Source organism: Procambarus clarkii, chromosome 70 (assembly GCF_040958095.1).
Source record: "Procambarus clarkii isolate CNS0578487 chromosome 70, FALCON_Pclarkii_2.0, whole genome shotgun sequence".
Classification (NCBI taxonomy): Eukaryota; Metazoa; Arthropoda; class Malacostraca; order Decapoda; family Cambaridae; genus Procambarus; species Procambarus clarkii.
The window spans coordinates 25,093,590-25,108,130 of NC_091219.1; the positions used below are offsets into that span (position 1 = coordinate 25,093,590).

The 14,541-nt window shown below is 42.2% G+C and overlaps 1 protein-coding gene across 1 annotated transcript; it reads left to right on the plus strand.

The window, feature by feature from the left end:
- The first annotated feature begins 3,173 nt into the window (after positions 1-3,173).
- On the plus strand, positions 3,174-7,510 carry LOC123747590 (vasotab-TY3-like). Its single transcript, XM_069311704.1, has 5 exons — positions 3,174-3,244; positions 4,570-4,658; positions 5,067-5,219; positions 6,802-6,959; positions 7,270-7,510. Exons 2-4 carry the CDS (start codon positions 4,607-4,609, stop codon positions 6,957-6,959), a joined length of 363 nt encoding a protein of 120 aa, XP_069167805.1. The 5' UTR covers positions 3,174-3,244; positions 4,570-4,606; the 3' UTR covers positions 7,270-7,510.
- The last annotated feature ends 7,031 nt before the right edge of the window (positions 7,511-14,541 follow it).

A 14,541-nucleotide genomic window follows, 5' to 3' on the forward strand; every position in this document is an offset into this window, starting at 1 on the left:
CGAACTAGCTCATCAAGATTGTAACTTACTTAGCTAAATGAATTGTGGGGTTCAATCCCTGAGCCCATTATGTGCCTCTGTAACCCTTTCCACTACCGCCTACAAGATGGGTATGGGGTGCATAATAAATGAACTAAACTAAAAACTGATCAGCGAAGTTGCAGAACCTGTGATGAGAGTGACAGACACTCCTAGACCACTATCTTCGTGAATGTGAACACCTGAGAGACATTAGAAGTATATGTACAATAATAAACCCCACGTTGTTTGAATTAGGAAAACACTATTTGTCAAATATTGATACTGTTCTTAAAAGATTTCCCCATTTTGCACCCGCAAGATAACGTAAAGGGCCCCTGATCTGAGGGCAGATGCTGAGAGCGAGGGCCCCTGATCTGAGGGCAGATGCTGAGAGCGAGGGCCCCTGATCTGAGGGCAGGTGCTGAGAGCGACGGCCCCTGATCTGAGGGCAGGTGCTGAGAGCGAGGGCCCCTGATTTGAGGGCAGGTGCTGAGAGCGAGGGCCCCTGAGGGTTGGTGCTGAGAGCGAGGGCCCCTGAGGGTTGGTGCTGAGAGCGAGGGGCCCCTGATGGCACGAGAGAGGGAGGAGAATGAGACCTGTGGGAGGGTAGAGGGACAGGATAGGGGGACACATTAATAACACTTTCACACTCTTGGCGCTCAAAAAAAAATAATACCCTAGATGCTTTCGGCGCTCCGCGCGCCTACGCGGTAAGACCGAAAAAGTGTACACTCTTTTTACTGTCCTGATAATAATTGAAGGCGCACGTATTTAAATTTGGTATCACTGTGTTCGCAATAAAATTGTCTATAAGAACATATCTATAAAATGCCGCCAAACCATAAGGACTATCAACACCAAATAAAAAACTATTCAGATCACTCGCCAAGAGCGCCAAACAGCAACATAATGTTTCCACTCTCTTAATGGTTGCGAAGCCTACAGTTGTCCTACATCGCTAATTGTGGTATCATTGGAATCGCAATAAAATTCTCTACACGGACATATGCATATAAATATAGATTCAATGTCGTAGCCCACCCAAAACAGTGTGGGAAGTGGCCGAAGTGTTACCCGCGGCAGCATATCGGCGAAACTCGCTTTGAAAAGTGTATATTCAATTCACTGTCCTGACATTATTTGTCGATGTATGTATTTCATTTTTGTACCAATGTGCTCGCAATAGAATGTTCTATAAGAACATAAGTATTAAAGGTCACATAAGGATGCGTTAGACCAGCAACATATATAAAAACTACGTTGATTACACTCGTCGTGTCAATAATACAATTGTTTTACCACGATGATTCACTGCCATGCCGTTTTCTTTTATAAGCTGTTCGGCTATTAGAGAAAACGTAAATTTCATGGCAAACATTTGTATACTATTCCCAAGTTGATCGGATAATAAATGGATTTTATACAAATATTTTTTCGATGGACTACAGGCGTCGTCTGTTATGCGGAAACGTAAGAAAATACGGTGACGACTCATGGATAATCCTAAGCGCGAAAGTGGTGTATACTGTATTAATGTATACATTAATACAGTGGTGTATAGGTGACCGCGCGTGACAATCGTAGGGTCGTGTTATGAACTGATCGACATCCCTGTTGTGGCGTCTGTGTTGGTGGTGGAGACAAATGAGATAGAAAATGTGTTTAAGAAGGAACAAGAGAAGGAAGCAGGAACAGATAATAACAAATGAGTGAAATAATAAGAAGGTGAGATAAAAAGAAGTGATGGGAAGGGAAAGAAAAGGGACCCGGGGGTTGTGAGAGGAAGGGGAGGAGGAAGACAGAGAGGAAGAAGGGAAGGAGGGGAGAGAAGAGAGACAGAGGGGTAGAGGTAGGGGGGGGGATGATGTCTGAGAAGAACAGAGAAGACAATATTCCCTGGGCCGACCACTGAGTAAATATTGTGGTTATGTAACCATTGCAAGACCATCTCTCCCTCCCTCCCTCTCTCTCCCTCCCTCCCTCTCTCTCCCTCCCTCCCTCTCTCCCTCCCTCCCTCTCTCCCTCTCTCTCCCTCTCTCCCTCCTTCACTCTCTCTCCCTCTCTCTCCCTCTCTCTCCCTCTCTCCCTCCTTCACTCTCTCCCTCTCTCTTCCCTTCTCATCCTCCCTTCCTCCTTCACTCTCTCTTCCTCTCTTCCTCCCTCACTCTCTTTCTCTCCCTCCCTCACTCTCTCCCTTTCTTGCTCCCTCTCTCTTCCTACTTCCCTCTCCCTGCCACACTCTCTCCTTCCCTCGATCCCTCTCTCACTCCCTCCCTTCCTCCCTCTCCCTCCCAACACAGTGCATGTACTCACACCTGAAGCATACCTGGAATATACCTGTAGTAGGTTCTGAGAGTTTTCTACTCCTCAAGCCCAGTCCAGGGGCCAGAGTTTTGGCACGTGACTATACTCACTAGAAGAGTGTTGTTGTCTGAAGGTTCCCGCGCGCACACACACACAACCACAACAACCTGGTTGGTCCATCACCTCCCGTAGACACACACACACACACACACATACACAACCACAACAACCTGGTTGGTCCGTCACCTCTCGCAGGAGCTTCTGTAAACTGTTCCTTGAACTCGTTCACCTTTTGTTCCAGCCTATTTCTTAGATTTATTTCTTATTTTTGTTATTTTTCATTTTCTTGCAGGATGACCTCGAATATTTTTAGTCATTGACCTCTAGTGTTCATAAAGTATTATTTCTGGTCTATTCCGTATTCCAAATTTGAAGGTTGTTCCTTATTAATTTAATAAGGGGGTGTTATAGGCAAATTTTACGTTCAAGAAATTGTCGAAGTGGAGAAAAATTGCTTCGGATCTGGATAAGTGAGTTCAATATAATATATTTTGAAGAACTTTTGCTGTCTCTAACACCAATATACCAGTTTTTTTTATTATAAACAATATACCTGTTTCTCTTTTTATTCTTTACTGCTAAATAATGTAAATATTAACATTTGTTTTTAAATTTTTATAATTATTAGTTTTATATACGATTGGTGACTTCATATTGGGTGACTAAAACTTAGAATAAACTCTTAACTTGTCAACTAAAAAATCTGAGAATAATGCTAACTTGTGGTTTTTTCATATATTAGTAGTTTAGTAAGGGTGTTTGCGTATTATTTCGCTCAGAAGCTGAAGCAGATCGGACATATCTGGAGTATAACTCTCTCAGTGTCAGTCTAACCCGAGGGAGGCAGCATCAGCACCTGGTGAGCTGTGCTTGGGAGCGTTGTGCTGTGTTGTGATGTGTTGTGATGTGTGCAAGATCCTTCCTGATACAGTAACCTACGCTTTCGATTTACATACCAGGATCGAAGGTTCGATCCCTAGGCCGGACCGGAGAGAAATAGTTGGGCATGCAGATGAAGAGTCACAATAACGTGGCTGAAAAATGTCTCTCTCTCTCTCTCTCTCTCTCTCTCTCTCTCTCTCTCTCTCTCTCTCTCTCTCTCTCTCTCTCTCTCTCTCTCTCTCTCTCTCTCTCTCTCTCTCTCTCTCTCTCTCTCTTTTTCTTTTTCTTTCTCTCTCTCTCTCTCTCTCTCTCTCTCTCTCTCTCTCTCTCTCTCTCTCTCTCTCTCTCTCTCATGAGACTCGACTTGATAATGGTCCAGGGCGGAGCGAAACGTCGTCCTCTCGTCAATTTCTAGTGTGTGGTTTGGTCAACACAGTTGGGCATGTTCACTTGACGCCTGTGTTCAACAAGCAGTAGCTAGTTACTTGAGAATTCAAGAATGAAGCCCAGAGAAGGGCAGTTGTTTTCACCCGCGGGAGATCTTGATAAGTACAGACCTCTTGTCCTCGACAACGGGGGATTATTTTTACAGCGACAATGTTTATTGTTTACTTGCCTCTCGTCCACAGACAGGTGGAGGTAGGAGAGTATATAAATACGCAAGTTTACCTGCGAGTTGTTTCAACAAGACTAAAACCAGTGCACTAAAACAGAAGCGATAAATAAACAGGGGAAAAGAAGGAATCCCCTCCTTCATTTTAAACTTAGACCCAAATATCACAGTAACAAGGTTATCGCGAATAACCGAACTCAATTACGGGCTCACCATAGCCCGTGCTACATGGACACATCGTTCTGAGTAGCTTAATCTGAAACAACAACAACATGCGAGTTTGTGATGAAAGTTCTCAATCAAAATTCCTGAACGTAAATAGTGCTACAAATATATTTAGGTGATGATACTCAGAGCAGTATTAGGCCGATTACAATTGTGAAACCCCCCATGATAACCCACACAGTCCACACAGCTCCTCTACGAGTCCTTCAGGATAACACCCCCATACATAGTGCCTCACAACCAAACACATGTTGCACGAAAGAAGCAACATTGCAAGAACAACCATCTGTGCATTAACTCTAAATTCCTCAAGCAGCTGGGTGGGTCTGACTGCAAGTTCCTCATATCTCAGATCACCTTTTCCTATCTTCAGGAGACTGTGTGGGAGTTATTTGCAGGTCGGGAAGGCTCAGGTATAAGCCTCTTACTGTTACGTGTAAATAATATATAATTTTCCATCCTAGGATTCTGTTCTTTAACCTGTGAAGACTTGTGGTGAAGATGCGTCCATTCCCTTGGAGGTTCATCTTCTTGATGCTGGCGGTTGTGGCTTGTAAGTTATAAGGTGTTGTTGCTTAGTTGGCTTGGCTGGTTATGTAACGTGTGTTTGTCCTGCGTCGTTACTGCTTGTAGCTTGTAATGTGTGATAGTGTTGTACAGTCGTAGTGTTGTTTCTTTGGAGTTTGTTTAGGTGTACAGAACTGTTTGTGACTTGTAATCTTGACTAAGTTGCTTCTGTTGTTTGTGTTTTGCTTGTCATCGTGTTCTTGCTTTCTCCTGTGTCCTGCACAGCCCTCAATTGTGTACCGGTTCTGCCCCCCCCCAAGTCTGTACCGGTCCTGCCCCCACCCCAAGTCTGTACCGGCCCCCCCTTAAGTCTGTCCCCCTAAGTTTGTATCTGTCCTGCCCCCCCAAAAGTCTGATGCACCAAGCCCCTAACTGCTGAACTGTGTCATTACAGGCGTGAGTGAGGGTGCACAGTGCCCCAGGGTGTGTCCCCAGCACATCTCCCCTGTGTGTGGCTCCAACCACATCACCTACGCCAATGACTGCAAGCTGGATCAAGCAGCCTGTCATGACCATTTCTTGAGGAAGATGCACAATGGCCATTGCAGTGAGTTATTTTTTTAATTATTGTTGTTCCATAGTCCTTAGTTTAAAACATTCAGTAACTCATTGTTTTTGTGATTTGAAATTGTTTTATTAGTTTTAAAATAAGCAAAGGGGTGATAGCTCACTTTGTACTCACCTAGTTATATTCACCTAGTTGTGCTTGCGGGGGCTGAGCTGTGCTCTTTCGGCCCGCCTCTCAGCTATCAATCTATCAACTGTTTCTAACTATTTTTTTTTGGTTCACACTTGCACACACTCCCAGGAAGCAGCCCGTAACAGCTGTCTAACTCCCAGGTACCCATTTACTGCTAGGTAACAGGCGCATTAGAGTGAAAGAGACTCTGCACATTGTTTCTCGCCGGTGCCGGGAATCGAACCCGGGCCACAGGATTACGTGTCTAGCATGCTAGCCACACAGCCACAAGGAACCCACTTTGTGCAGGCAAAGCGAGGATATTAGTTGTATAAATTATTTTTTTTTGTATTTGTTGAAGAGTTTCCGACCGTCCAAGTGGTTGGGCACCATTCCTTCCCTCCCCCGTCCCGTCCCAAATCCTTATCCTGACCCCTTCCCAGTGCTATATAGTTGTAATGACTTGGCGCTTTCCCCCTGATAGTTCCCTTCCCTTCCCTTGTTGAAGAGTTTGTAGTCACGGCGTTGATTAGATAAAGTTTCCCCTCTGATTAAAGTATCTTAATATGTAAAGCTTTTATACGGAATATTCTTGGGTTTGGTGTTGGGCATTTGGTCTCTAAACCTGTGGAGGGTTATTAAGCCCTTAACTACTCTACTAACCAGGCAGTATGTATACTGTTGTCCTGGATATACCTCAGGACTAACGTAATCTCTTAATGTATATATATATATACACTTAGAAATACACCTCTCGATGTATTTATTCGTGTCAGAGAGTCAATAGCGAATCGTAAAAATAAGTTAAGAGCACAAATAAAATAAATATCAGAGCTTAATATATATATATATGCGGAAAATCCACAGAGAAATATGAAATGAGGTGAACGTTTCGGCTTCGTTAAAGCCTTTGTCAACGAAGCCGAAACGTTCACCTCATTTCATATTTCTCTGTGGATTTTCCGCATAAAATGATCAGTGTTTTGTGATCGTCAATTGCATATATATATATATATATATATATATATATATATATATATATATATATATATATATATATATATATATATATATATATATATATATATATATATATAATATTAACACGTATTAGATCTATACAATAAATAATATTTTTTTTTTGAGTGGTATTGATGATAAGGGAGATACTTCGCATCATCCTACCAACTCTAAACAATCGGCAACGTAATTTTTTTTTCTTTTATTGTAACTAGCATATGTCAACAATTAAGAGAATTAGCAAATATATAAATCAAATAAATTGACCAAAGGTTACCCTCCTGTTAAGGAGTGGTAGAAATAGCCTAAGCTACTCTATCACTTCGAGATGTATTTTTTTGTCTCCATAAACGTACTTGAACTTAAACCCTTATCTGAACCGTCAGACCTTGAGATTGTTTACATAAAAAAGACATGTTCTCTTTGGCAGAGGAGAAGCCTAACTGCGACAAGGGTTGTTTATCCTATGGGACCTACGTGTGCGGGTCGGACAAGAAGACCTACAGTAACTCCTGTGTACTGAGCTTCGAGGCCTGCATGAACCCTAATCTCAATCTAAGGGTCGCCTATAAGGGCCGATGTCGTTAGGTACTGTATATATGTGTGTGTGTTTATGTGCTTCTTCCCAGGTACTTGCCAACATTTCCGGCCAATTCTTGGCTATTTTGTTTTTTTCTATTTCAAAATTTTAGGCTTTTCCTCGTTATTTTTTTTTCTAATTTAATAAATGTATCTTCGTGTCTATAATCCTATTCACTATTTTTTGTTCTAATTATAAACTATGCAATTTAAATCAGATTTGTTTGTGATTTAACTTAAGTTAATACCTTCGAAGCCTCCTTCAGGTGACCTAAAACGTAAATTAGTTGACGTAGTGCTCTTTCCTTTGAATTTTCAGATTAGATTCCAGCTTGCAACTCAGACGCGAGGAACGAAGCAACGTCTTGAACAAACCCAGGAAGGATTCATCTTATCTCTAAGACTCTCACACAACTTGGCAATGGCGTCTCACCCTTTGTTTCATCACCAATTCTGACGGCAGTCGTGCTGCGCAGTGTGGGGGTTTTGGTCACTGTATTTGTAACTTGAGGATTCTCCATATAAATATACTAAATAAAAGTTGAAAATTATGCAATTTTCTTTGTAGTTTGTCTAACAATTTGCTACATGGCTGATCTCATGAGTCTCTGAAATCTGAACAACGAGAAAAGGCACAGGGAACGAGACCTCGCTAATCTGGAAGAGAGAAGGGTAAAAGGAAACATAATCACCATATACAAGATTCTTAGAGGCCTTAACAAGGACAAAATGGATACTGTGGGGACTTGTCAAACAGGCTGGAGTTAGTCTCATCCAGGTGAAGGAAAACATAACGAGGGGAACCAGATATGTGTAAGGAAATACTAATTTTCAGTGAGAATGGTAAACCTGGAAGAATCAACTTTTCCCAGAGGTGGTGCAAACTGCCCTCATACACAGCTACAATGACAGATATGAGAGTACTGGCAGGTATGTGAGAGTACTGGCAGGTATGTGAGAATACTGGCAGGTATGTGAGAATACTGGCAGGTATGTGAGAATACTGGCAGGTATGTGAGAATACTGGCAGGTATGTGAGAATACTGGCAGGTATGAGCATGCACACATTCTCGTCTCTATATAGGCCATAGTCCTGTTGCTGTGAGAGTGAGGAGAGAGATACTGATGTGAGAGTGGGGAAGGAACGCTACGTGGAAGCTCATAAATTTACGTCCCTCTGACTGGGCCCAATAATGCTGAAGCACCTCCCCACACAGATCAACACAGCTATAATGTATTGAGCTCCGTGTAGACGATTATAAACACCACAATCACCACAGCCACCACCACCACCGCCACAGCCACCACCACCACCACCACCACAATCACCACAGCCACCACCACCACCACCACAATTACCACAACCAGGCTTGCTGGTGTACTGGACAGTCTAATAGCTTCTTGAACACAACCACATTTCTTTAGGCAATGTTTCTTGCACTCGTTGGGAGGAAATTTTAAATGTTTTGGACTTCTAATATTTATACAGTATTGTCTGATTGTGCCTATGGCACCTCTTTTTTTTCTCCACTGGGTCTATTCTTTATTCTACGTTATTTTAACTGAACCATATTATCTGTTTAGTTAATGGTTTCATGCCCGAAATTTACTTTTACATCAAGAAATTGTCCAAATGGAGACAATGTCTTCGAAATTTTGATATAAATGAGTTTGACAATAAATTTTCATAAGTTTTGTTCTTTCTAACATCAATATACTTTTGTTTACGTATGTGTATGTCTCTCATTTTATTTTTTTATTGCAAAAAATATAAACATCAACAACAATTTTTTTTTCGAGATTGTTAGCTTTATGTATGATTGGAGACTCTTCAAATATTGTCACTAAAGCCAAGGAGATATTCTTGACTCATTCAATAAGATCTGGGAATAGAATGATAACATTTAGTTCTTAATAATTATAACTTGGCATCTCTGTGTGCTCAATATTTTGTCTAAGTTGGAGCAAAACCTTCAACATTGGGATCCAATGTTGTCACCTCAATGTCGACCTCACTACGGGGAAAGCAAGACGTGGTGAGTACTGTGCTCGAGCTCTGTACTTTGTTGTGGTCTGTACTTTGTCTGTACTTTGTACTTTGACAGATATATGGGTCCTCTTAGACATTTAAAGGTCTTTTAAGACTTCATAATGTATTTTTTTCATGTCAGTCAAAAATATTATAAATAAAATCTTAGAAATCAGTTGTCAAAGTTTATTTCAACAAACTTGTGCATAATTTCATCAAGCAGCTGAGAACTTGACTAAGTTCCTCATATCTCAGGTCAACTGTTCCTAACTTCAGCAGACTGTGGGGGTATTTGCAGGCCGGGAAGGCTCAGCTTTGGCCTACTGTTACGTGTAAATAATATATAATTTTCCATCCCAGGGTTCTGTTCTTTGTCCTGTGAAGACTTGTGATCAAGATGCGTTCATTTCTCTGGATGAGCACCTTCTTGATGCTGGCGCTTGTGGCTTGTAAGTTATAAGGTGTTGTTTCTTAGTTTGCTTGGCTGGTTATATAACGTGTGTTTGTCCTGTGTCATTAATGCTTGTAGCTTGTAATGCAAAGAGTTTGCGCAATTAATGCCCCGTATCAATGTATAATGCGTTTCTGTAATTGGTTAACTGCAGCAATCCTCCCAATTACACAGACCCCCCCTGCAGTCTGTACCGGACCGACTACTTTTCTACCGTCCTCCCAATCTGCACAAGTACAGCTCACTACACTCCCAGCCTGAACCTCTGTAACCCCCTCTACCCCCCTCCTCCCACACACTCAGTCTGCACAGGTGTGGCCCCTTCAACCTGTCTTCAGGGAGGAGATCCCCTCAAATTAATGGATTGTGAACGACCTCATAATTAGTGATATTATCTACTCTCTATCCATGGTTCGGTTAGGTTAAGGTTTGGTTAAGTTAGGTTAGGTTTTATTACGTTTGATTACGTTAATGCAGTGTATTATCGACGATAATGTGAAATATAGAATTCGAAAACTATTTCAATGTGTCCGAGAATTTCACTTACAGAGAACCAAATTCTTCAAAAAAAACTTTTTCAGCAAACACTTTAATATTTTAATACAATAAAGTTATAACGTTTGAACAAAATAAATAAGTAAATAAATAAATAAATATATATATATATATATATATATATATATATATATATATATATATATATATATATATATATATATATATATATATATATATTTTAATAACAAAGGTTCATTTGCCAGTTTACATGTAGATTATTACTGGAACCGTAATATGCTCTCAGATCATCACAAATATCTGGATAAGTATCCAGGTGGATTGAAGGAGGGGGGGGGAGGGGAAGGGGGAGTGTGAGGTCTCTCATGGTAATGGATTTGCTGTGAGGACGGGGTCAACCCCCCCACCTTTTCATCCAAACAACACCGACCTTACTCGCTACATAGCCCCTCCCCACCCACAGTCTAAGGCACCAATCACGTAACACACACACACACACACACACACACACACACACACACACACACACACACACACACACACACACACACACACACACACACACACATAAATCACAGTAACGAGATGTATCAATGAGAAAATCCGTAAGAACCGTGATGGGGGGATTCGAACCCATGAACCTGAGTATTCCCCCCCCTAAGATACACACAGACAGCCAGACAACAACACGACCTAGTTGTTCTCCGGAGCGCTTGTGTGTGTGTGTGTGTGTGTGTGTGTGTGTGTGTGTGTGTGTGTGTGTGTGTGTGTGTGTGTGTGTGTGTGTGTGCATCTGGGAATACCCAACACATAGGTTCGAATCCCCGCTATCACGACTTTGTCACCTGATATTGTCCTTACAGCAATGAGCCGCGGGTACTATTGCCCCCTGGCCTGCCCCCTCCACTACTACCCTGTGTGTGGCTCCAACCACTTCACCTACGACAACGAGTGCAGGCTGAAGCAGGCGGCCTGCTTCAACCGTCTTATAACGAAGCTGAGAGCTGGTCGCTGTGGTGAGTTCTTTTATTGTCATTTTTTCCTACAATTTCCTACACTTCCTACACTGTATTTTGTCCGATTTAAAACAATCGGTGATTCTTCGCTAATGGGATTTTTTTTAATTTGTTTTTTTTATATAAAAACAAAATGGTGATAGCTGGTTTTGTGTGAACACGTCGAGGACGTGATTGTAATTGTTTAATTCTATTTTTGTGTGTGTTGCTTCGAGAGTTCTTATTCATGTTGTTTAGTAAACAATGTTTATCTGTGGATAGATATTGTTGTGAATATTGTGAAAGGTTAATAAGATGACTTACAGCTGTTGCCCTTGAATTTTCCAGAGTAGATTCCAGCTTGCAACTCAGACACGTGAGGCACGAAGCAACGTCTTGGACAGACTCAGGAGGGATTCATCTTATCTCAAAGACTCTAACACAACTTGGCAATGACGTCTCACTCACCCATTGTTCAAACCCCATTTCTGACGGCAGTCGTGCTGCGCAGTGTGGGGGTTTTGGTCACTGTATTTTGTAACCTAAGGATTCGCGATATAAATATACTGAATAGAACTTGAAAACAAATTAAAGTTTAAAATTATGCAGCTTTCTTTGTAGTTATTTTCCTGTCTATTTAGTCTAACAAACAGACACATACGAGCACATATTACGCACATAAAACAATCATTAATGATAATTTCCTGAGATTTTCTACATGGTTGAGCTACGAGAGAAGTCTGAGGGAATTAGACCTCATTCCGTTGGAAGAGAGAAGGGTAGGAGCAGACATAATCACGACATATAAGATTCTTATAGACATTAACAAAGACAAAACAAACACACACACACATACACAACAAGAGGTTCCAGGAGGTCTTCACAATAGAACAAGGTGAGGTCACTGTGCTAGGAGAAAGGGAAGTAAACCAGGCGGCCTTGGAAGGGTTCGAAATTACGAGAGAGGAGGTCAAGAGACACCTGCTGGATCTGGATTTTAGAAAGGCTGTTGGTCCAGATGGGATCTCACCATGGGTACTGAAAAATTGTGCAGAGGCACTTTGCTTGCCACTCTCCATAGTGTATAGTAAGTCACTAGAGACGGGAGACCTACCAGAAATATGGAAGACGGCGAATGTGGTCCCAATATACAAAAAGGGCGACAGGCATGAGGCACTGAACTACAGGCCAGTGTCCTTGACTTGTATACCATGTAAGGTATATAGTCGGGATATTGGGATCATTACCCAATGGCTTTCGTCGTGATCTGGTCCTCTGGTAATTTCATTCGTGTTGAATTCGTTTTGTAGAGCAGCAAATAGGTTTTGGTTCGACTATTATCCATCAACAATTAATTTTCTTTCTTGTAATCTTCGTTTTTTTGGTGATAACTTTTCTCTTCTTTTCGAGTTTTCCCGCCAAAACACACAACGAAACTACGACGTTGGTACAACGTTCGAACAAGTTAAAACACCTCCTAACCAGTTATAACAACCAATATAGCAAGTTGTAACAACGTTCTAATACGTCATAAATACGTTAAGCCAAAGATGTAACAACTTTATTACAAGTTGTAACAAGCGGAAAATAGAGACAGTTTCGGTTTGTGTTTCCAGGGAATTACTAGTAAGTGATTTTTATCCTTGAGGAACTCTTCTTGTCTGCTCGTTAAAATCATTTTTGTCTTTAACACAAGACTGAAAATCTTAAGATTGACAGAGTGAGACGTGATCACAATCACGCCTAGGGCAAGAAGCCCAAACAGCTCTCACTAGACAACACTCTACGTGACGACAACTGAACCCACTGTCATAACAGCAACTTCATCACTACCTTGGTTCAACTCTTCAATAACATCTTGAGGTTATCTTGAGATGATTTCGGGGCTTTAGTGTCCCCGCGGCCCGGTCCTCGACCAGGCCTCCACCCCCCAGGAAGCAGCCCGTGACAGCTGACTAACTCCCAGGTACCTATTTATTGCTAGGTAACAGGGGGACATAGGGTGAAAGAAACTCTGCATATTGTTTCTCTCCGGCGCCCGGGATCGAACCCGGGACCACAGGATCACGCGTCCAGTGTTCTGTCCGCTCAGCCGTCGGCTCCCTTACATAATAATAACTAGGCCACACCGGAGAATTCTACTGACACATACTTGGCGGGTACCGCTTACCTCCACCCCCCCCCCCCCCAGCCCCTCCTTCTCTCCTGTCTATCTATCCAATCTATCGTGAAGCCAGTCGACGATCCGTGACGTTTAAGACGTGTTCAGGACGTCTGTGCTGCAAGCAGTGACGCTGATCGTTCTCGTCAAAAAGACAAAAAAAACTTACTCCGAGGGGAAAATGAGTGATAAATGTCACGTAAAATGTAATGTTGATAAAACACAAATGTATTTGGGTTTGAAACTCATCAGTTTTGCAACTGAGCAGCAGCTGTTATAAAAGGCTTTTGAGCTATAAAAGGTTTGAGAGCCTATCGTGTGCTGTCAGTCGTGTTACAACCCTCAGCAGAGCACAGAACTCGCCGTCGCAGGAGGAGAGCCGTGAGTACGACATTTCCCTCACTATCCTGGACTACGTGAAGGTCCCAGCGCAGTATGGATTAAAACTATGAACGAGAGTTTTGGCTGCAGTTTGCTATGATACACACTGTATGTGATATGTGCAAATTAAACAGTTGGAGCTGCCAGTATCACTGAGGAAGACTGGGCTGATGATAGAGACCGGCTTGTGTGTCTGTGTCTGACACACTGAGGAAGGAAAACACTGAACAAGTCTACAAGGGCCGTGACGAGAGTTCGTACCTACGTCCGGGGGGATCCCAGATGTTGCCTTAATCGACTGAGCTACGACATGACTAAAAGAATTGCAACCGGGTGTGCTACTGCCCTCACACGGATCCTGCAGCCTCTCCGAGACACAAACCAGGGTTTCACACAATTTCCCCCATGCACCCGAGCTCTGCCAATAGGCTGTTCTACATACTTCCCTACACACAGAAATCACAATAGCGTGATGCATCAAATGAACAAATCCACAAGGGCCATGACGAGGGTTCGAAACTACGTCAGAGAGGATCCCAGAAGCTGCCTTAATCGACTCCAACATATAAACCTGGTTTGTGTCTCGGAGAGACTGCAGGACCCGTGGTAGGTGAGGATGATTTCCCGGTTGCAATTCTATTAACCATGTCGTAGCTCAGCCGATTAAGGTAACATCTTGGATCCTCCCGGACGTAAGTTTGAACCCTCGTCACGGCCCTTGTGGATTTGTTCATGTGATGCATCACGGTAGTGTGATTTCTGTGTGTAAGGAAAACACTCTTATCTGAGGAAGGGTCGACTTAACAGAATATTTATAATTTCCTGATAATGTGAACTATATATAGGCTGCCGAACCTTAACACAATAAAGGGAAGGTGTGTCTATATGAGAAGAGGTATCAGGGTCTGACAATGGATGAATAACAAATGTATAATGCAATAAAATGGGGGATTGGAAACTCAGCACAGATTTTAAAAGTGGTAGACAATCGCTTTCTTAAACAATGTATTATAGAACTTAAAGAGGAAAACATATGTCAGACAGTTCAGACCAAGATG

What these genes read in the sequence shown, in the direction of transcription:
- LOC123747590 (XM_069311704.1), top strand. Translation starts at nt 4,607, where the DNA reads ATGCGTCCATTCCCTTGGAGGTTCATCTTCTTGATGCTGGCGGTTGTG. An exon ending in GATGCTGGCGGTTGTGGCTT is followed by an intron (nt 4,659 to 5,066) that starts GTAAGTTATAAG and finishes GTGTCATTACAG; the next exon opens with GCGTGAGTGAGGGTGCACAG. An exon ending in GATGCACAATGGCCATTGCA is followed by an intron (nt 5,220 to 6,801) that starts GTGAGTTATTTT and finishes TCTCTTTGGCAG; the next exon opens with AGGAGAAGCCTAACTGCGAC.